Genomic DNA, 22,099 nt, shown 5'->3' with positions numbered 1-22,099 from the left:
ATGCCACAAAACAATACCTACGGTTAGAGTCAGAGACCAAGTCTCCTGTCGCAAAGTCCAATGTGTTCACCATGACCATTCTTTGCAGTCTCCCCTCAGCTTGAGAGGTGCCCAAGTTTTGTACCAACTACTAAGAGAATGGCACCCTTTAGAATAATAATGTTAACAATACGGTTGGTAAAAAGCCTTCTTCTCTAAAAAGATCTGAGACCTCTTGCCATTTGTTTCCTCTTTGTTTTCAGGTACAGATATTAGGGATAATTCTGGATTTCCCAAACCTTCTCACCCCAAATTGAACCTCTTTATTATCTTCTATTGCAAGAGTGTACAGTCTACCCCTTGGATTTGTGGACAAAGCTGTGGATCATCCCACAAACGTGTATTCTATAGGTGGGAAGCACAATACAATGGAATTGCTCTAAGAAATGGCACCATGAAACCAACAGCATGCTACAGAGTTGCTCCTCCATACTGATAGCAAATCAGAAGTAATTTTCTGCCTAAATCAGAGCTTAATTCCTTAGTTCACTTTAATTCACAAGTTCAATCCAATTTCCCAAAATGCAGTAATACAATCTTCCAACCTAATTATCATCATTGAAAGTATTTAAAAGCATTTGCTGAGACACATTTCTTTCTTGTGTCAGACAGGATCAACGTCAAGCGAACATCTTGGGTAGACTACATTCTGTCTCACTTCAGAGGGTTGACATTTTAAGAAATAATGGTTTCTTGCAAGAGAAAAATTTTCCCTTGAACACCAAAGGGTACTACCTCCCAGTAAATAAAGGTTGAAATGTGATTCTGTTTACAATTGTGTTTTAAAAACCAGATTCTCAAAATTACTATATATGTACATACATACATATACAAAATATGTTTAGATATTTCTATGTATACTGGTACTTGACATTCTATATGATTAGAAATCTTATTATCCAGATGACTTCTACAATAATTTGAATCAGCTAAGTGAAGTTTAGGCCTCAGAGGAGAATTTTTAAAAACAAAACAAGTGATAATTAGTAGTGGAAATGCCATCCCGTATCACTACCACTCAGGAAAATGATGGATATTTCCCTAGAAACAATCATAAGGAAACAGTTGGTTTATTTTGAAGGCAGTTATTTCAATAGCTTATTCACTAAAACCCCCTGAGTTGTAGTCTAAAAACAGTTCATTTCCATTTCCTTTTGATAATCAGAAAGGGAATCAACCCACATTTTAAACAACCATTTTTTAGATCACTTACTGGGGGACAGTAAAATGCTTTTAAAGGCATTTTTGGGGAGAATTTGTAAGAAGAAATTAGTAAAAGGGCAAGAAGGACTTGTTATTCCTCAGCTCAATCTCAACTCAACCTTAACTTTTAATTATTTCGGATCTTGTAAAAAGTCATTGCTACATTAGGTCTTTGCTTTGTGAGGTAGCCAGTTTTCTCCTAACTCTGTTCACCAAACTCATTTAACTCATGCTCTAGGGCCTAGGCCAATAACAAATCTAATTTTCCAGCTCTGATACTTTAATAGCTTAAGTTTCTAAAGTAAATGGCATCCTTTGCTCCTTTGAAAGCCAGACTGGCAATGATTAAAGTAACAGAAACTAACCACCTGAAGAACTTCAAATATGCAGACATGTGTCAGATATAAACATTGTAATACACAATGACTGGAAAGGCCCGAGTCCCAGAATCCAGTGTAGGCAATGGGACTGCACATATATTTAAAATGGTGGAGTGTCAACTAACAAGTACAGTATATTATTTCATTTTCAGTCTGTTATGAGGCATATATGAGCAAGAATCGACAGCACTGCAAGTCAGCATTCATGAACCCAAACAACACATAAGCCATGTTCAAACTCAACTGAACGTACCTTATAAACTTGTCCATATGTTCCATTTCCAACAAGTTCCACCAATTCAAAGATCCCTGCAGGATCCTGAAAGAAAATAAACAAATCATAAAAATTCAAACAATATTCTAGGCATTGTCTTAATTAAAAGCAAATACTTATGTAACATACACAAATAAATAACAACTTTAGCTTTGGGGCTCTCATGTGTTAATATTGAATACTATTAAACTTTAATTCAGTTGCAGCTATGAAATTAGTCAAAATCCATTTTGTTTCTATTTTACATTTCTATGAGATGTGTTAAAATCAGATAAAAAGAGACATGACTTCCACTGAAACAATTAAACAACAACTTACATTTCTCACTGTCAAATGGAAATACACTTGCAGATACATCAATTTACAACAGGTAAGCTCTGGAAACAGCCCAAGTGCCCATCGGTAGACGAGTAGATAAAAAAAAGCTGTGGTACATTTACACCATGGAATACTATGCAGCAGTAAAAATGAAGGATCTCTTACCCTTTGAGACAGCATGGAGTGACCTGGAGAGTACTATGCTAAGCTAAATAAGCTAGTCATAGAAAGACAAGTATCACATGATCTCACTCATATGTGTAATCTAATGAACAAGATAAACTGATGAGCAAAATAGATCCAGAGACATAGAAGCATAGAACAGACTGCGGAACCTCAGAGGGAAGGTGGGGGAGGGTGGATGGGAAGAGATCAAGGAACTTGCATGCATATATGCATAACCCATGGACACAGACAATAGGGTGAGGAAGGCCTTGGACAGGCAATGGGGGCAGGCTAGAAGGGGTTAATGGAGCAAAAAGGGGGCGCATGTAATACTTCCAATAATAAAGGTTTAATTTAAAGAAAAAAGATAAAATGAGAGACCCATTATCTTGGGGTTCTAATTTTTGAGATCTTCCTCTTTGAAAATTCTGCACTGCTTGTTGTGTTGAACGCTGGCAGTCAAGAAAGTGGTACTCTTCTTACCTAGGTAGTCACCATGGAAGCAACACCCCTGCCCCCTCAGTGGTGTTGGATTCATCTCCCCTCTCTATGATGCCACCTCTGCAAAATACCCTTTTACAGGTGGCTTCCAGCTCCTGCAGTACCTGAGGAATTCCTGCAGGTGTTAGAATGCAAACTGAATCGGAGCATTAAGCAGGTTCTTACCACCAAATGTGTCTGCCTATCCTCAGTGTCAGCTAAACGTTAGAATGCTCAACAAATGTTGAACAACTGCAGCTATTCTTGCGGAATCACTATCCCAAAAAGTTGAAAAGAAAAATCAAAGGCTATAAAATTCAACTCAGAGGCAGAAATTGACGTTGACCTCTACCGATTCCTAACTGGACAGAAATTGTTTCTGGAAAAGCCTAATTCAAGAATGACAAACATAAACATCCACAGGGGCCAGGAAAATGGCATAAGAGTGAAGTAGGGTCGCTGAGGCCTGTGGCAAACTGAAGAAGTCAGGTCTCCTTTGGGTGGGTTTGGGGGGATACATTGTTTGTAGTTGGAACAATTATACTGTAAACCTATGAACACAGTATTGCCAGGTCTAAAGATTTTTTAAGAAAGACGGAACAATTTGTTTAATCTAAGATTGCCTCTTTTTTATTGATTTTTATTGTTCAGAGTATTACATATGTCCCCCCATTTCCCCCTTCACCCAGTTCCCACCCTACCCCAGAACTTCACCTAATTTTTAAATGTTAGACAACAACTCACTTAAAAAACAAAACAAAAAAACTCTGAAGGACAAATAAAAGACTACCATCTCTGGCCTAAAAGCATGACTATAGCTAGTCAACATTTTTGTTATGAGAACGCTGCCACATATTACTACGGTCGCTGAGACGGAAGGGGGAAGCCTAAGCTGGGGCTTCAGACAGATCAGGGTTGGACACCAGCTTTGCTGTAACTCACTGTGACCCTACAACACCCTGGAGAGCAATTTAGTCTGTGAGCAGACAAAACGGGATGGCATCTACCTAGCAGAGCTCTGGTGAAGAGCAAGTGAGGGTCCAGCACCACACCTTAAACATAGTCAGCCATCAACTAATATCCAATAATAACGTCTAAGATGAGGAATTTCACACCATTAGTAGCACAGAAATGGAGAAGGGCTGCTTCGGGCTGCTACTCATGAGCAAGGAAACAAACGAGTTGGATGTGACAAATGACAATTCTTCTTTAAAGTTCCAGTCTTTTTAGTAAATCAGGCCAAAGAAAAGCCCTTTGCACTGTGCCTTCAAAGAGTCCACATAGAAAATAAATACAAACAAGCAAAACAAACAAACAAAAACCAACAGTTGAAGCACTGAGTTGCTGAGAAAATAGAATTAGCGTTATCCATTATTATAAAGCCAGAAGGGCAGGAAACCACACTGCAGACTCGTGTCCCGACAGATCAAACTGTCCAGAAGTTCCAGCTAAACCCCATCTGGTCAGGGAGGTGTGGACACCTTTCCAGATGGAACCAGGGATCAGGAGAACACCGTAAGGGCCGAGAGCTCTGTCTACCGAGACCCCGTCACTAAAAGACATGATCAGGGCCACCTGTGAGGCCTCAGGATAGGAAAGAAAAATTGTTTGTTCAACTACTAGGCAGCAGGTTTTATTGAAAATGAATTAGAAACGAATGAGGAAAAGGAAAAAAGAAACCCGCAAATGGTGGCAGCTGCTGTTTGCTTCTAAGCTGTGCTTCCCAGTAGTTTGTTTGCTCAGTGCTGTTTCTGCAACAAATTTCAAGGGAGGTTCTACATTTGCTTGAAATATCTCAATTGTGTTTTCAACATTCATTTTTCTTACTAAAAAAAAATGAACGAGAGAGAGAGAGAGAGAGAGAGGAGAGGCAATGCAGGACGATGACTACTGGCTGCCTTATGGAGTGTGGGAAGAGTAAGAGGGGTGTGGAGCATAGGGCGGGAAGAGCAACAGGGTGCAGAGCTTCTACACCCAGGGGTCATCCCACCTCATGGATCCCTCCTCAGGGCTGGGGTTTAATGGGTAGGTCTCTGGAGGAGCTGAGCAGCTGACTTCTCGGCTCTTTCCTTCCTTGAATAGTCCATACTGAGCATATGGCCCAACTAATCGGAGCCAAGGAGGCTCAATGCTGACTTTCGTTCCAGCTACTGGGAGAGAGGCTTCCTCCACTGGATATGTCCAAGGGGATCAGAAGCAAAGATCAGTGGGACTGCAGACTTAGATTGGCGTCCCCTCTTGGGTAAGCAACCAAACTGAAAACAATCATTGACTTAGGCTGGTTCCCCAGGAGGTAGACTCTGAAAATCACTAAGATGTACCCGGAGGGAGTCTGTTGGTGTGTGCAGTGGGAGAGTGAAGGGAGAAGGACTTGACTGAGCAGATGGAAGGGTTCAACTGGGACGCACAGGAGCTGTGAATCTGGGATGACTCTTCAAAACTATCCTACCTTGAGGCAGGGGAGCCTTTGTACCCCACCTCCGTTGACTCACCATTGTAGGCTGTCCTCCATCCCCATCCCAGAGGTTATAATATTGGGGGAAGCAACATGCTTCAGGTGAGGACAATTCCCTGGTGAGAACCATCCCTACCTGCCTATGCTCCCAGCAGGTGGACAATGAGGGCCTCAGTTGTGGAGAGGGCATCTGGGTGACATATGGTAGCATCCACTACAAGCATTATGGTTAGAAATGACTAACAGTTTGGAACTAGAAGAGAATCTATAAGCATCTATGTTTACAGTGTGCTGACAGTAATAAGGCAAAGTGGCATTAGAGTCATGGTATTTGCAAGCAAGGGGCTCTTGGAGACCCTAGAAAGCAGAAGGCAGAGGTATTGTTCAGGGACACTTGAACTTAGCACTGACCATGAGCTTCCCTCTACCTCCAATCTAAGTACCAGGAGAGCTAGATGTTTGTGAATATTCCCTTACACAAATGCATGTAATTTTTAGTTATGTTCTTGAGGAATAGTGATAGAACTCGAACATGGTAAGCATTCAGCTGTTTTCTCCACTCTTATAGGACTCTAAATGTACAGTTGACCCTTAAAGAGGTTGGAACTGTATGGGTCCACTTACATGCATATTTTTTTCAATAAATACTATAAATGTATGTTCTTTTCCTTATGATTTCCCTAACATTTTGTTTTCTCTAGCTTGCTTTACTGTAAGAATATGGTATATTGTACATATAACATACAGAATGCATGTTAATCAATTGTGTATGTTATCAGTAAGGCTTCCAGTCAAAGGTAGGCTACTAGTAGTTAAGTTTTGGGGGAGTCAAAAGATATACACGGATTTTCACCCGCATGGGGGATCATGTCCCAAACTCTCGTAAGACTCATCTGTAATTTCTCCCAATGATTACCAATGACTTTAATCTCCTATTTTTAGTGTGGTTTGTTTTTTGGTTTTTGTTGTTTTTTTAATCAGTCCTGTCCTAGTTGTCACTTTTGAGGCATTTATACTACAGAGTACCACACTCTTGTTGAAAACATATCCCCTCCTTTGTCTTCCAATACACCACTCAGTCTCTCTCAGAGATTCTGTTTCTTCTGCCCATATCTTAAAGGTAGGTTGACCCCAAGGTTCTATCCTCACATTGTTCATGTCCTAATGATTTTATCTCCAAACTAGAGGCCCAGTGCACGGGATTCGTGCACTGATGGGGGGGATGGCCTGTGGGGATCGGCCTGCTGTGGGAGCACAGCTCATCCCAGTCTGCTGAGCAGCTGTGGACCCGCCCTCTGAGTGGCTGCTCCCTGGTCCGGCATCTTCCATGAAGCTGGAGCACCACCTCTCCAGGGGACCCGGTTGAGGCAGAGCCCAGGGACAATAGCATGGAGAGGTGGTGGAGTAGGCTTCAGTCCTGCGACAGCTACAAACCTGCCTCCCAGCCTCCGAGGTCAGCTCTGTGAGCCTGATGGTGGCATTGTGTGGCCTGTGGGCATCTGGAGGAGGCAGCAGGGAGCAAGGAGGAGGAGTCTGGGGCGAGGAGGCAAAGATCGCAGCCCGGGTTCCTGCCCGTTGGCCTGGGGTTTGCAGCGGGAGCAGCCGCTCATCATGGTCAGCTGAGCAGCGCTCCCACTGTGGTAGCATACTGACCACCAGGGGGCAGCTCCTGCATTGAGCGTCTGGCCCCTGGTGGTCAGTGAGTGTCATAGTGACTGGTCAACCAGTCGTTCTGGTTGTTCCACTGTTTGGTCCCTGGGCTTTTGTTATATAGGATACCCACCGTATCCATCTACTCCACTCCATTCACATGAGCAGGCCTTCCCCATCTCTTGCTGGAACTATTTACTTTCACTCAATTCTTCCCTCCCTTCACTCTATCCTTCAAGCCAGTCTTTCTAAAGTAAACCTTTCTAAATGTTTTAAAATTTAAAACATTTAAATTTAAAACATTTAAACAACACGCCATGCTTTAAAATTCTACATGATGTATTCCAAATTGAAACCAAGATCCTTTCATTCTTGGGCCCACCTTTTGTTCTCAGCCTTGTGTTCCATCATTTTGTCCTATAATCAACCACCTCATCCTACCTGCCATTTCCCTCACACACCACACTCGGTCGTGTCTCGGTGTGTTGGTTCATTCTATCTGTCTGCCAAGATTATGCCATCCTCTAACAGGCAAGCCCATCCTGGAAAGCCCAGGTTGCCACCTCCTCTGGGAAGCCTTTCTCAGGTTAGTGCCACCGCCTCTCTGCACTCAAAGCATTTGTGCATAAGCTCTATGATAAACGCCTTTGCATAGTACTACACCCTCTTCCATTTCTCTCCTCTGACAAATTACAAATGCCCTGAGAGCGGGGACTGTACGTATTTATCTTAGTATTTCCCAGCACTTAGCACAGTGTCCCGCACATAACTGCTAGCAATAGCTATTTACTGAATAATGTTGATGTCTCACTCCCAATTCTCTACAACACATGTAGAAAAAAGTCACACAAAAATGGGATCAGATGTGGAGCCAAAGGTCTAGCAAACCTAGGTCATTTCTTCTTTTTTTTAAAAATATATTTTATTGATTGTTTACAGAGAGGAAGGGAGAGGGATAGACAGAAACATCGATGAGAGAGAAACATCGATCAGCTGCCTCCTGCACACCCCCCACTGGGGACGAGCCCACAACCAAGGTACATGCCCTTGACTGGAATCGAACCTGGGACCCTTCAGTCCGCAGGCAGACACTCTATCCACTGAGCTAAACCGATTAGGGCAGTCATTTCTTCTTCAATGTAGTCAAGCCGTCCGAGCCACTGTCCCCTCAATCACTCTTACCCCGCTCTCCATTGCACAAAACTGTCCCATGCAAAGCTCCTGCGGTTTCCCACTCTGAGGAAAAGTCATAAAGCCCATTGGCGCAAGCTGTGCCGCATGTGCATTGAGAAGATGGGCTGTCAGGATGTGGCCCTGTGCAATGCAACACGGAGAAAATGCTGTTCTTAATGATCACGTTACAAAGACAGGAAAGCCAAGAGACAAGAATCAGCTTAATTCTCCCTCTCGTGTTTGCTTAGCCGCTCCTAAAGCCAGGATGGGCAGCAGGAATGAAGTTTACATACACCAAGGAGAAAAGAGCAAATCATTGACATTTACCAAAGTCAGGAATCCCTATGGGCTACACATGCCTTTATTCAGATCATAACCTTTGCTGGGAGGCTGAAAAGAAAATTTAATTCTAAGGTAGAGTAGTTTACATGATTTCATAATGAAATGTAACTACAACATCTCAAAAGGCGAGCTGTTCCATGAAAGAAATGTAACTTTCTAACAAGTACCAATAAAAGCAAATTTAGTTAGTTATCATCATAAAAATTACAATGATAGCTAACATCTCATGAGCATTTATGCACCAGGTACTATTCTAAGCATTTTCCATAATTAGGTCATTTCATTACCACAGCTCTATCAAGTGGATACTACTGTTGTCTTTGCTTTACAGATAAGGAAACTGAGGCACAGAGAGATTAAGCATTTGGTCCAAGTCACACCACCAATGAGTAGATGAGCCAGAACGCGTACCAAATTCTGGGCACTTAACCACTCAGTGCAGCTTCATGGAATCCACATTCTCAACCCTTGACTTATCATTTGCTGGCTCTCTAGCCTTGGGCAAGTTTCATATCTGCTCTGAGTCACAGTTTCTTCATCTTTAAAATGGGGACAATATTATCTTCCTCACAGGCTACTTTGAGGAGTGTGGAAGTGTCTAGACTAGCTCAGGGCCTGAAACACAACAGGATGTCCATAAATATTAATCCCCTTCTTTCCTTCTTTTTTACTTTGAAAAAGAGTTCATTTAATATACACAAAAAAAAAACCACCTTGCCACAGAAAATTCAGTCTGTATTTCATATAACTTCAACTAATAAAACCAGTAAAAGAAAACCTATTGTTTTTTAATCAACATCAATACGTACTTAGTAAACTGGGTCAGATATTTATGTGCATACAGATGTCTCTTTAGAAATAAGTGAGACTATTGGGAAGACACGTTAACTTTTGGGGGCTCCTGGGATGTTACAATAAATTTTCTCTCCTGTCACTTGAAATTCAAGAATTCAGACAACAGTGGCAAGCTTAAGCCTGACTTCACAGCTGGGTGGAGAGATTTAAGATCTAGAGGTTAATATGCATATTCACTGAGTTATGCTTTAATTCTTCCAGGTCCCCCGAATGATACTGGATTTATCATGACACTAAATAACATCTCTAGACTAAATCCCAAACTAGGATGACTATTCCTTAGCCTCATAAAAGATGACACATATTCCTCCCAAATGAAAATGAAATTAAGAGAGAGACATTGGGAGGGATCATGAGCAATGGCTTAAAGAGACTCTAGACCCTGTTTTCCCCAGATTCCTCCTAAAGACAGAGCCATTCCGTGGCAGACCTTCCATTTGATTCACCCGTCCTCGAGCAGGGTGAAACAGACCCCAGCTGATCATGGATGGCTGATCCGGCTCCCAGAATGACTGCCTACCCCCGGATTCCCTACTGACATCTGCCAAGCGACTGTGCTTACTCTAAACTCAGGGGCCTTAAAAAGACCAAAACGTTATTTCTCTTAGAACCATATTTAGCAGCTGTTTTGTTCGGTTTCAGCCTAACTGACAAGTATATGCTTACAAAAGCGAAACAGAATAAAGAAAACAGGAAAAGGAGAACTCTCCACATTTATCTCGAGCCTTCAGGCTTTTCAACACCACATTCTTCCCAAGTAAGTGCAGCGCTAGGACAACTATGCTGACGCAACACCCCCTTTCTCGTCCATGCTGTACTCACAGCCAAAAAGGTTGCTCAAATCTCATTTCATACCCACCTTCCCTCCTCCTAATGTAGCAGGGGCCTGAGGAGCCAAAGGTCTTCCTTGCCTTCCACAACGGGGTTTATTGTGGAAGCTCTACCCACATCTCCCACCCACCTACTGTCTGAGGTAGAAGCAGAAGGTACTTCCAACCTGGTGAAGAAAAGTACCAGTATGTGAGCAAATAACTGCACGTATGCAACTCACTAAATTACAATGACAAGCAACATGCAGGGAAAGTATAAGGTGCTCCAAGAATATCTACCTGGGATATTTAGAATACAGTCTAGATTTATCTTTGTTAACATACTGTCCAAGCTATGCACATCAAATGGAACAAATTATTTAAGTTAGAAAAAAATGTGTGTGTGTGTGCGCACGCGCGCTGCATTTTCTCACTTAATCATCTGTAAAGCATAAAAAAAGTTAGGGTCCCAGGATCGATTCTGGTCAAGGGCACGTACCTTGGTTGCAGGCTCCTCCCCAGCCTGGGACCCTAATTGGGGCACTTGCAGGAGGCAACCAATTGATGTGTTTCTTTCACATCAATGCTTCTCTCTGTCTTTCCCTCTCACTTCCACTCTTCCTAAAAATCAATGGAAAAATATCCTCGGGTGAGGATTAACAACAACAAAAAAAGTTAGGGTTCCTGTCCAGATTCTACTCCTGGCCCGTGTCATTTAAACTATCCTATTTGGTTGTCCCATCTGCAAAGTGGGATCACCTGCTTGGCCGGTCTTTTTCACAAGGTCGAATCCTGCATGTGAATGTGCTGGGCACCCCCCCCCCCCCCCCCCCCCCCCGCCCCAGCTCCATGTGTCCAGCATTGTCCCTTGGGAAAGGTGGTCTTGAGTGCAGGATGCCATCTGCCTCGTACAGCTGAGCCTGGCTAGATGGTGCTGGCATCCCTTTACCAACCCTAGCTCTTAGCTACATCAGGATGTGATCCTTGCCAAGCCTCAAGGCACACCAGCCTCGATGCTGGTAGCTTCTTCCAGCCCTAGGGCCAGGAAGGCTGCAGCCTCCCCACCTCCTGTTCAGTTTAAAGTTCCATCTGCTACTGAACAGCCATCAGTAGGGAAAGAGCTTCCTACGCCCCCTGCCGCTGCTCACCTACTCACTCGGGACTCTGCGACTCTAGCCTGTCCTCAAAAAACAGTCTTTAGCAGCAGATCTGAAACCTGGCGCCACAGATGAGCCGCTACAAACCTTAAACTACCCTGATCATTATCACTGTGTCTGGGATAGACAATGGCCTAAATGCTTCCTATACATTTTCATATTTAATCCTCAGAGCAATCATGAGAAGTAGATATTACTAACCCCCATTTCCACATGATGAAACAAAAGCTTCAAGGAATTAAATAACTTGCCCAAGGTTAAACAGTATGTAATAGAAACAGCAGCCAAGACCAGATAATAAAATAAGGATAAAAATACCTTGCTCAAGGATTGTGTTGAGGATCCAAAACAGCATATATAAAGCACTCAGCACCAGTGTATGGCAGTGCTTCACAAGTAACACTACTGCTATTATTGCTATTGCTGCTGGTATTAATAAAAGTTCCCCAAGGTGACAACACTGGTCAACAGTGCAGCCAGGATTTAAATCCAGATTGTTTTATCTCAAGTCCATCATTACTCGCTGCTCTATAAATGGCCAAAGCTAAAATTAACTTGGAGTTATGGGGCTGTTGAAGGCCTTGTGGTTTAACAATGGAGACAGAGAAGAACCAGTGGCCTCCGACCAGGCAGACACAACCAGCCAAGTGGCTGGGAACACAGGAGTCAAATGAGCCATGGATGCTCAGTGCCTGCCCATCAGAGCCTGGAGTCCAGCCAAGTGGGGCTTTAAATTTCTATCCAAAGCTATAGTTTCTTTTTATGCCTCCTGTGCCATCAGCTAGGATGAACAGTGATTACTTAAGTTAACCATTTAATTGACAGTGAGAGAAGTACACCATAGCAGTTAAGACCACAGACTCCACAGCCAAAAGCCTGACTCTGATCCCAGCTTCACCGTTTGTTTACTAGCTATGTGACCTTTACCATTCTGTCTCCATTTCCTCAACTGTGAAATAGGGTAATGGTAGTACCTACTACATAGGATTATTTGACAAAATAATTAATACATATAAAACATTCAAAGCAATGCCTGGCATATTGTAAGTGAGCAAAAGTATCTGCTAATGACCCTTTATTCTAGAACGCAAACTCCAAGAAGGAATGACTTCTATTGGCTTTGTTTGCTGCAGTATCCCCAATACTCAAATTACTGACGGGGACGTTATAGACACGCACTGAATACTTTCTGGATGAATCAAGTCCCCATATCACCAGTTCTCCCGCTGACGGCCAAAATGTAGCAAGGTCTCTGAAGTGTGGAGCAGGCAGGGATATCTAAGATCTTATCTTTAAAACTCCTCTCCTCATGTTACACAAGAGCAAAGTGAGGCCCAGGTAGGTGCTATAAAATCACAAATTTTTCTAACAAGAGTGTTTAGGACACTTGGCCAAGTTCTCACCTAGTTAGTGCCAGGGTTAGGCCAAGACCCCAAGCACTTTGACTTTTAATTTTCCCCTCTGTTCAGTAAAATCATTTGATAAACCAAAGAAATCACTCATTATCTTTAAAAACAGTGGGCCTGGAAGGGAAGGAAGTAGGGACAGTGGGGAGGGTGGAGAGGAAAGGTAAGCACTTGTGTTGACTCCTAACTTCCACATATTTGGGTTAAAAAGTGAATTAATTCATGCCCAGAACTGATGTAATGAGATTTATAACTTATCTCCAATTTGATGTCAATGTGATAGTCGACTTGTTGATGTCAATGTGATAGCTGACATGTACCTATCTGCAAAGGAGATAAATGGAATTTTTCAAAATATATTTCCTCAGTTCAAAGACTTGGCATATTCATACTCCTATTTATCTCAGCTCCAAACTATTTCCTTATAGGAGAAAACAAAGAAGTCGATATAAATTGACTATTGTTCACTGGCATACCTGGGGCATATATAATTAGGAACATCCAATTAAAATTACAATCCAAGAAGGAGTTATAACATTAATTAGAATATTTTTTCTGATTTTGGTACACAGGTACATTAATTCTTTGTCAGCTGTTGGGATTCAAAGGCCAGCCCTTCTCATGCTTTCTGACCTGCTGTTCCCGAGCCATGCCCACAAGCTGCCTGTGAACATGTGGATGCACAAAGCCCACTGCTCTGTTCAGAGATTATTTTCCAAACACAACCCCAGTTGAGAAAAAGCACTCTTAACTCCATAAAGCAGAGTGAGAATATTCTCCAGGATACTAAGACACAAGGCCGATTTTGGACAAGGATTGGGATCTCCACCTTCCAGAACTTTTCTCCACTCCCCCACAGTCTGTTCAAGCTCAAACATGGCAAGTTGCTCTGAAGGTCAAAATGGTCCCTTCCCTCCAGCACCATCAGGATGCTGCAGAGATTATACAGCTATTTGGGGAAATGTAACAGTTTACAGAGATATGCAAACAGGGGATCTCTAGACCTGTCAGGACAGGGTAACTTACCAGTATTTCCAGCAACACAAGGTCGAAATGATGGGAACCAGACTAGCAAAGATGTTGGCGTTTTGCCTTTTCAAAGATGCTTAGATGAAGAAAAAAGATAGCAGTTGTAGCAGATGGACTTTAAAGACAAGAACTGATTACTTAAATAATTAAATAAGAAGGACTAGGACACCATCCAAGGTTTTATTTTAGAAAGAACAGCCTTAACCTTTCCCCCAGAGGAACTCATTTACCACCTGCTTACAACAGACCAACAACATTATATTTGCTTGAAAGCTTTTCAGCATTTCTCCCCACACCTATAAGCAACCATGTAGTTGACAAAAGGCCCTCTCTATGAGGTGAGGAGGTTAATGTTGGTTGGGTAGGTCCCCTAGTCCTCTCTCAGTTCCAGAGAGGGGCAGGATGGCCAAGAGCCCCCCCAACAGCTACCTGGGGCAGAGGCTTGTCATCTGGCAGATGGTGGTAGGAGCCCAGCCCAGTCCATCACTTGGTGTCACCACTAATGGTACAGATGGCTGGTTAATACCAACTCATACAGACTGTTTATAACAGGAATTCTTTGGCATCTGATTCATCTCTTTTCTTCAAGGCTTTTGTCCCTATGGCTAGGCTAGCATGGATGTTTACGTTTTTTCATTTATTTGTTTGTTTGTTGTACAAGGCAGATCATTTTTGGAATGGGGACTTTATACCATCTGTTCAAGGACCTAAAAAAATTTTTTTGGCAGATTCAAGCAGCTAAAGCTAAATTTCTCTGTGATTCTCCAGGTTTCCAAGGGTGTTGGATTTCCATTGTCAAACAACTTTGGGGACACTGGATTAAAAAGATTAGCAATGTAGCTCTTTCTTTGCTGCAGGGCCTCTCAGGGCTTTTGATGTATTAATGTACCCTGTGAATCTCTAAGAGAGGGCAAAAGCTTTTCACATTTCCCCTATCCAAACCTGGCTGAAGAATACTTTTTTTAAGGGATCCTTGTATCTCTCTAAGCCCTGGTGTTCTGTGCAGCATAGGTTAGAAAATGATAGTGCATAGAACATTCTTTCCTTTCTTATTCCTATTAACCAAACCTTGAATCTTAGGTTACTGTAGCAAGGACTGCTCAATACTACACAGTAAACATTCTTCCATTGTTCCTTAGCAACAAAAATCTCAATTTTATTTGGAAGGCAATGCATACCCAGGTCAAAAGCAACATGCTCTGACCCCATTGAAGCTAGAGATGAATATGTGAGTAAGTTCTGGCCAATGACATGTAAGCAGAATTATCACGTGGGACTTTCAGAAGAGTTGTTCACATGGAGCTGAGTTAGCTGAGAGAAGTTCTCTTGTGTCCTCCACCCTGATCCTTTCAGCTGCCTGGAATGCAGAGGTGATGGCTGGGACACTGCAGCCATTTCTGATCCTGAAGTGAATTTAAGAATAGATGCCAAAACCGGTTTGGCTCAGTGGATAGAGCGTCGGCCTGCGGACTGAAGGGTCCCAGGTTCGATTCCAGTCAAGGGCATGTACCTTGGTTGCGGGCACATTCCTGGTGGGAGATGTGCAGGAGGCAGCTGATCGATGTCTCTCTCATCGATGTTTCTAACTCCCTATCCCTCTCCCTTCCTCTCTGTAAAAAATCAATAAAATATATTTAAAAAAAAAAAAAAAGAATAGAAGCCTCACGCTAGTTGTAACTACAGAACAATAAAATGATCCTAAGCCTCTGATGACCCTAGAACTACTGTACCACCACTGGACTGCCTATGTCTGGACTTCTTTATCATGAACGAGAAGTAAACTTCTATCTTTTAACCCACTAACATTTGGGGCTTTCTGTTTATGCAGTTGAGTTCTAACTGATTTGCTTTAAAGTTTATGGTTCAGATATTATTATTTATTTATGTTTAACCAACAGTCCTTCTTTAAAGTAGTCTTCTCCATTATAGCCTTTTGATCCTTGGTTAGAGGAGGCAGTCGCTAGAGTTGTTCAAGAAACATTCTTGTTCTCTTCCTGCCGGTATGTTATAGGATGGCACATCCACACCCCACTTTTAGGTTGAGTTTAGCCACTTGATTCGCGTTGGCCAATGCGATGTGAGTGGAAGCAATGTGCTTTTCAGGTGGAATATTTAATTGCTATGACTGTGGAAGCATATGTGGGCTGGGAGCCTCCATCGGTCTGTCCGTGGGAAGCTGATGCCGAGAGCCCTCTCCTGACTTGTTCTGGACATGTTGGCATGGTTACGAAATAAGCTTCAGCTGTCTTTTATCTCTAAGATAGTCATCACAGCATATACTAGCCTATTCTGACTCAGGACAGAAACTACCAGAAGACAGTGACAATGATCATCACACTGTTTAATGCTCTATGGTTTCTGAAACAATAGTTGAGTAGAACTCCTTTTTACTGGGTGCCTCCTGTGTCTCAGACACTGTACAGGGCATTTTGCAAACATTATTTTATTTATTCTCAGCTTTGATCCTGAGAGGCAGATTGTCCACAAAAGAGAAAACTGAGGCTAAGAAAGTAGCCAGTTCCAAACACACATTCTCCCCACTGTCTCCAAACTGCAACGTCTGAAGGTAGCCCTGAAAACAATGAAAACCCTTATGAAGCTGGCTAGTGACACAGCAGTTCTGGGAACCCTTTCTTACAAAGGAGCGGGGGTAGGGCAGGGGAGAGGAGGAGGAATAAAAAGCAATTAAAAATGGAGTTTCCTTTCACGTGGCTGACCACATCCTATATGGCCCAAACCAGGGCATGCCGGGGCTTGTAGTCCCTGCACCCCACTGAGGACAGCAGACCCGTAGGTCCTCTGACTGCTCAGCTGAGGGCCTTTGAATTCAGACCTGCTCTCTGAGCCACTGTCAAGGTAACCTAGCAGCCGAGAATAACTAATTGGGCAGCATTCCCTGACTGCTGGCATGAACAGTTACACTCTCAGCATCGCCGTGGCAACCTGACTGGAATGCTGGTCATGCACACAAAGAAAAACCGGTCTCCATTCAGGCCAGGATTGCATTTTGTCTCTATTCCACTTTTCCGATTACAAGTTGCTACTGAAAAAAGAATCCTTCTTTTAAGAAGAATGTTTATTACCAGTCTGTGGGAAAACGACATTTTCTTAGCCTAGAAAAATTTGGAAAGGGGGAGGGGAATAAGATATCCTCTAAGAGATTTTAATAAGACAGGCTCTCTACAAACAACAGTAAAGGTCATCACAGGTGACATATAACCAGGCCCGGGAATCTATGGAGATGTCAAAAGCATGGCATGGGCAATGGATGGCTAACAACTGGATCACATTACATTGAGCAGTGCTCATCTCCTGGGCACCTACCATGTGCTATTGTGAGTCTCTCCTCCAAATCCTCCAGTGGCTCCCCTTGACTACTCCACTCTACCATCCACCCCCAGCCAACATCTTTACATAGCCCTCTCCAGGTATCAGCAAATTGCTCACTACACCCAGGAGATGTCCTATATGCTCTTATGTGCTATGTCCTTGTGCCTGCCACCCAGAAAGCGCTTTGTTCTCACATCTCTGTCAAAGTCTTACCAGTCTTTCGAGGCCCAACTCAAATCATATTTCATACCTAAGGATGATCCCCTTACATCCATTAAACTCCTCATTAAAGGGCATCCCAGAGACTGCCTTGGATGCATCTGTCTTACTGTCCTGGAAGGCAGCTCTCCAGAGAGCAAAGTGTGCATCTTCATGATCTCTGAATCCCCTGAGATGTTCCACAGACATGCCTTCCATAGCAGCAGTGTGGTGTGGGAAAATGAGTAGCAATTTGTGTATCAACTGATCAGGGTGTCAGTGGGACTTTCCACTTCCAGTTGTGTAATCTCTGAAAAATTACTTAATCTCGTTGAACCACTTTCTTTACCTATCAACAGGATGCTACTGAAAGTGTAGTCCATTACCAGCACCCAGGAGCCTGTTAGAAAAGCAGAATCTTGGACCCTGCCCAGACCTACCGAATCAGAATTAACAAGATCCCAAGATGATGCAAATAAATATTACTATTCCAAAAGTACGAATAAAACCTACCTAAGCAGAGGTATAAGAATGAGGGAACGTTTACGGAAAATACCCAGCAAGGAGGTAATACATAACAGACCTTTGCTAAATGAGGAAACTATTACTATTTAGTTCCAATAAGTGTATGGAAAGTTGAACTGTTCAGTGTTATGGAGGATTCAGATATTATGGCATGAGCTTGCCCTCAAAGAGCATATCTAATCCTATATAATAAAAGGCTGATATGCAAATCGACCGAATGGCAGAATGACAGGTTGCTATGATGCGCACTGACCACCAGGGGACAGATGCTCAATGCAGGAGCTGTCCCCTGGTGATCAGTGCGTTCCCACAGGGGGAGGGCTGGTCAGCCAGAAGTGGGGCTCATGGTTGGTGAGTGCAGTGGCAGTGGCGGGAGCCTCTCCTGCCTCCGCGGCAGCACTAAGGATGTCCGGCTGATGGCTTAGGCCAGTGATGATGAACCTATGACACGCGTGTCAGAGGTTACACTCGAACTCATTTTTTTGGTTGATTTTTCTTTGTTAAATGGCATGTAAATATCAAAAATATAAATCTTTGTTTTATTATGGTTGCAAATATCAAAAAATGTCTATATGTGACACGGCACCAGAGTTAAGTTAGGGTTTTTCAAAATGCTGACACGCCAAGCTCAAAAGGTTCGCCATGACTGGCATAGGCCCACATACACGGAGGGCTCCCAGACTGCGAGAGGGCACAGGCCGGGCTGAAGGACCCCCCCACCACCGAGTGCATGAAAGTGATGCACTAGGCTTCTAGTTAGTAATACAGAAAAATAAGTGAGGGCTGAGGAGGGCAGCTGGATCTGCCTTCTCCACAGCTGACAAGGTTGAGCATTGTTGACCTATGAACCAGGAGGTCACTGTGCTATTCCTGATCAGGTCACATGCCTGGGTTGAGGGCTTGGTCCCCAGTGTGGGGAGTGTAGGGGGCAGCCACTTCATGATTCTCTCTCATCATTGAGGTCTCTATCTCTCTCTCCTTCTCCCTTCCTCTCTAAAATCAATAGAAATCTTTTTTAAAAACATGAAGAAAAGGTTTGGTAGCATCTACTGCTTTGAAAATGCCGGGGAAGGGAGTGGGAGGGAAACCAGGGTGGGCCCTAGGAGAAAAGTAATTCCTAGCAGATCTGGGAACTTCTCTGCTGCAGAGCGCAGGAGAGAGCCATGCAGGGAGTTCTGTGGATTCCGGGTTGCCAGGCAGAACTAGGAGGGCAAGAGCCTGAGACTGGATGGAGCTGAGGGGCAGCCACTCGGATGAGTAAGGAGGGAGCATTTGCTGGAGGAGATGCTGTAATTCATTTCTCAAGAACCCTGCTAGAAAAGGAGACGAGTTAGAATGAAAGAATCCTGCTCTAACCAGACCGACAGGCAGAACACAATGTAACTGTGAAGAAAGTTCGGAGGAACAGGAAATCAACATGGACTGAAGAGCCATGGGAGGCTGAAAGGAAAGGTGGGCAGCTGGACTGTGGAGTACACACAGGATTGGTATCAGAGAGAGAGCAGGAGAGGGGAAACAATGCTTTTTAAAAATGGTATTGTTTTAAAAAGATACATGTTAAACACATGACTCAGTTCTGTCAGAAATGACAAATGACGGAAACCTGTCCCTTACAGGTCAGCACCCTCATTCCGGAAGCTTCATGGCACCATTAGCATTTCAAAAGGCAGAGAGATTTCAAGTACTGAACACACATGGCTGTGACAAAGTGGGAGACACACATGCGATAAAGAATTATAAAGCCATTATTAGTATTATTTTTACAAGTGCTATGTTTGTTCCAGCAACAAAGGAACAAATGTACAAATTACATAGCTTTAATAATTTGTTAACATTCACCTCCCCCACTCAGGTACACTCCCTCCCCGCACAAGGGAGGGGCTGGGCTAGCTTCACATTAATATCCTTAGCAACTCGCACAGTATCATGACACAGAGGGTTCAATAAGCAAATAATTTTTAACAAGACCAATAAGATAACACAGATCAGTTACTTACTTTTTCTTTGGTGAAATAAAGAGATAAGTAAGGAAGACTTTCTACATCATGAAGATAAGAATGTGCATCCCTTGGGAATACACACGTGGGCACAAGAGTCTCTATAAAGCCACATTCAAATATGGTGGGCATCATCTTGGGAAGCCTATTTTCCACAAGAACGAAAGCGTTTGTTTTCTTAATATGCTAAATTAAATATGGATAAGTTTGTATCAACTTTTTTCCCAGTGTAATTACCACAGTCAGCCCACCATTATCTCTAAGGGTTCAAATATACTCTCCACCAATATGGATATTTTCATAAAAACACTCAGAAGTATATTGTTCACCTCTATCACTTATATCCCTAGTTTTCAAATATAGTAAATCCTCTTTATTTCACCCCTATTCATTCATAATTTGCTATTTTTTAGGGAGCTGAAGAGCAGTTTACTCTTCTGTTGTCCATATAGAGTAGGTTTTAAGGAAAGTAATAATGTAAATATATAACAAAAATAATACTTTTTTTAACTTCTCAAGCAGTCCAGGGGCATTCACATCCAATTGCTGGCTAATTACAGACATCTCTACTAACGTCGGTGCTCTAGGGCCTCTGTTTTAAACGCTGCCTCTCTAGTAGCTCTTGGATGTTGTCTAAGCCTTAAGGGGAATAAGACTATTTACAAATGACTATTAAGTCTTACTTTTCACCAATATACATATATATCCATCCCCTGGTCTGCCCCCAAGTCTTTAGATTAGTGAGGTTTGTCTGTGGGGCAAATAGGATCATTGTAGTTCTCAAATAGAGTGACGGACACACTGGTGCCAGTGAAATGAATTGAACATTTTTGTTGTGTGCAATTATATATGTCACAATTATATATTTCACAATTATATATTTCACAATTAAAAAGGTTGAAAAATAATTTCATCATGAAGAAAGTTGCTTCAATTAAGAAGAAAGAGGAACTAGATATAAGCAGCTACACAGCAATTAAAATATCAGTTTCCTGTCCCGGGAGTGCTTCAGAGCTCAGTAGCTAAGGCTTACTTCAACCCAGTAGGTAAGCATCTTTGGTTACCATGCAGAGAATCCCACCCTGATTACTGAATCCCATTCCACAGTTAACCATACCATTTAGCTCAATGTTAAGTATAGAATATGTGCAGATAAAGTACCTACTTCGTTGATATACTATTTTCCAATGAATGTGGAACTAAACTGAGCCTGTGGCCACATCCCCAAACCTGATATCAGCTGACATCTTCCACACTTGTTCCAAATCTCTCTGGGGATAGTTCTTTCCAATATCCTCTTAGGTGCCCACTACATTCGAATGCTTTTTTGAAACAAGAAAGTTGAAGGAATATACGACTAGAGATATTGTTAGAAAGAAGTGTGATTCTGTATAGCTGATTACTAAGTCAAATAATGGATTTAAAATGACAGCAATTGAAAAATCTACATGTCATGAGAAGAAACTTTCTATCTTGAGTGGAACCACTTGCTGTATACCAAAGCCACCATGAGAGTCTAAGCACTAAGAGCGAGGCCTCTATCCAGCACTGCTAGGGAGACTAGTTCTTGCCTCTGCAGCATTTTAGAGGTCAAGGTGGAGTAATTCTGAGTTCTCCACAGGAGAAATGTACAGTTAAAATGGCTTAGTGATTCAGAACCTGAACTCCAGCAGAACCAAAGCAAAGACTATACAATAACACTGCTAGCTGAGGAGGCGATATCGGGGCAGATCTTTCCAAAGAAGAGAAAAGATTCCTGACTGTGAGCTACTTGACTATTGAATATATTTCATTTACTAGAACCCTCTCCAGGAATAATAACACACAGTCAAACCGCCTGTATGTATTTTGGTGATTTCCATAAACCTTAACATAGTCAGTGGAGTCACTGGCCAGGGGTGCAGCTGGCACGCCTGCCCTCAGCCTCTACCTCTTAGTATCATCTCTCAGCTCCCGGCCAGAAGGCCAGGTCTGATTTCCTCTCACAGAGTTGCCTCTTGGCTTGCTGGACAAGGCCAGTAGATCTCACTTCACCCAAAACACCCGCTACTGGAAACCCTGGCTTACAGCCTTATTTTTGTAACATAAAACTTGCCAGTGGCATACATTATTGACTATAAATACTCTCCCTCCTAAAAGGTTCGGGCTCTAAGAAGCAATATGAAGCACACTAAAGAATGTAATTTACATATTTTAAAAATCAGATATCATAAGGTAGAAAGAACACTTGCATTGTAGAAATAGTTTCAGTTCAGATTTTAAACCCTGCTACTTACTAGCTGTGTGGCAATGAGCCCGCTATTTTACTTTGTTG

General features: G+C 42.7%; 1 protein-coding gene across 9 annotated transcripts in view; it reads right to left on the bottom strand.

The window, feature by feature from the left end:
* Positions 1-22,099, bottom strand: part of TNIK (TRAF2 and NCK interacting kinase) — a 349,351-nt gene that overhangs the window by 263,319 nt on the left and 63,933 nt on the right. For all 9 annotated transcript variants that reach the window (XM_070406798.1, XM_070406799.1, XM_070406800.1 and 6 more), the window contains exon 2: positions 1,876-1,941. In XM_070406798.1, the coding sequence (XP_070262899.1) occupies positions 1,876-1,941 (66 nt within the window). The remainder of the gene's footprint in view (positions 1-1,875; positions 1,942-22,099) is intronic.

This window comes from Myotis yumanensis, unplaced genomic scaffold (assembly GCF_028538775.1).
Source record: "Myotis yumanensis isolate MYYU_CA2020_CCGP unplaced genomic scaffold, mMyoYum1.0.hap1 SCAF_2, whole genome shotgun sequence".
Taxonomy (NCBI): domain Eukaryota; kingdom Metazoa; phylum Chordata; class Mammalia; order Chiroptera; family Vespertilionidae; genus Myotis; species Myotis yumanensis.
This window is presented reverse-complemented; position numbering and strand designations above follow the sequence as displayed.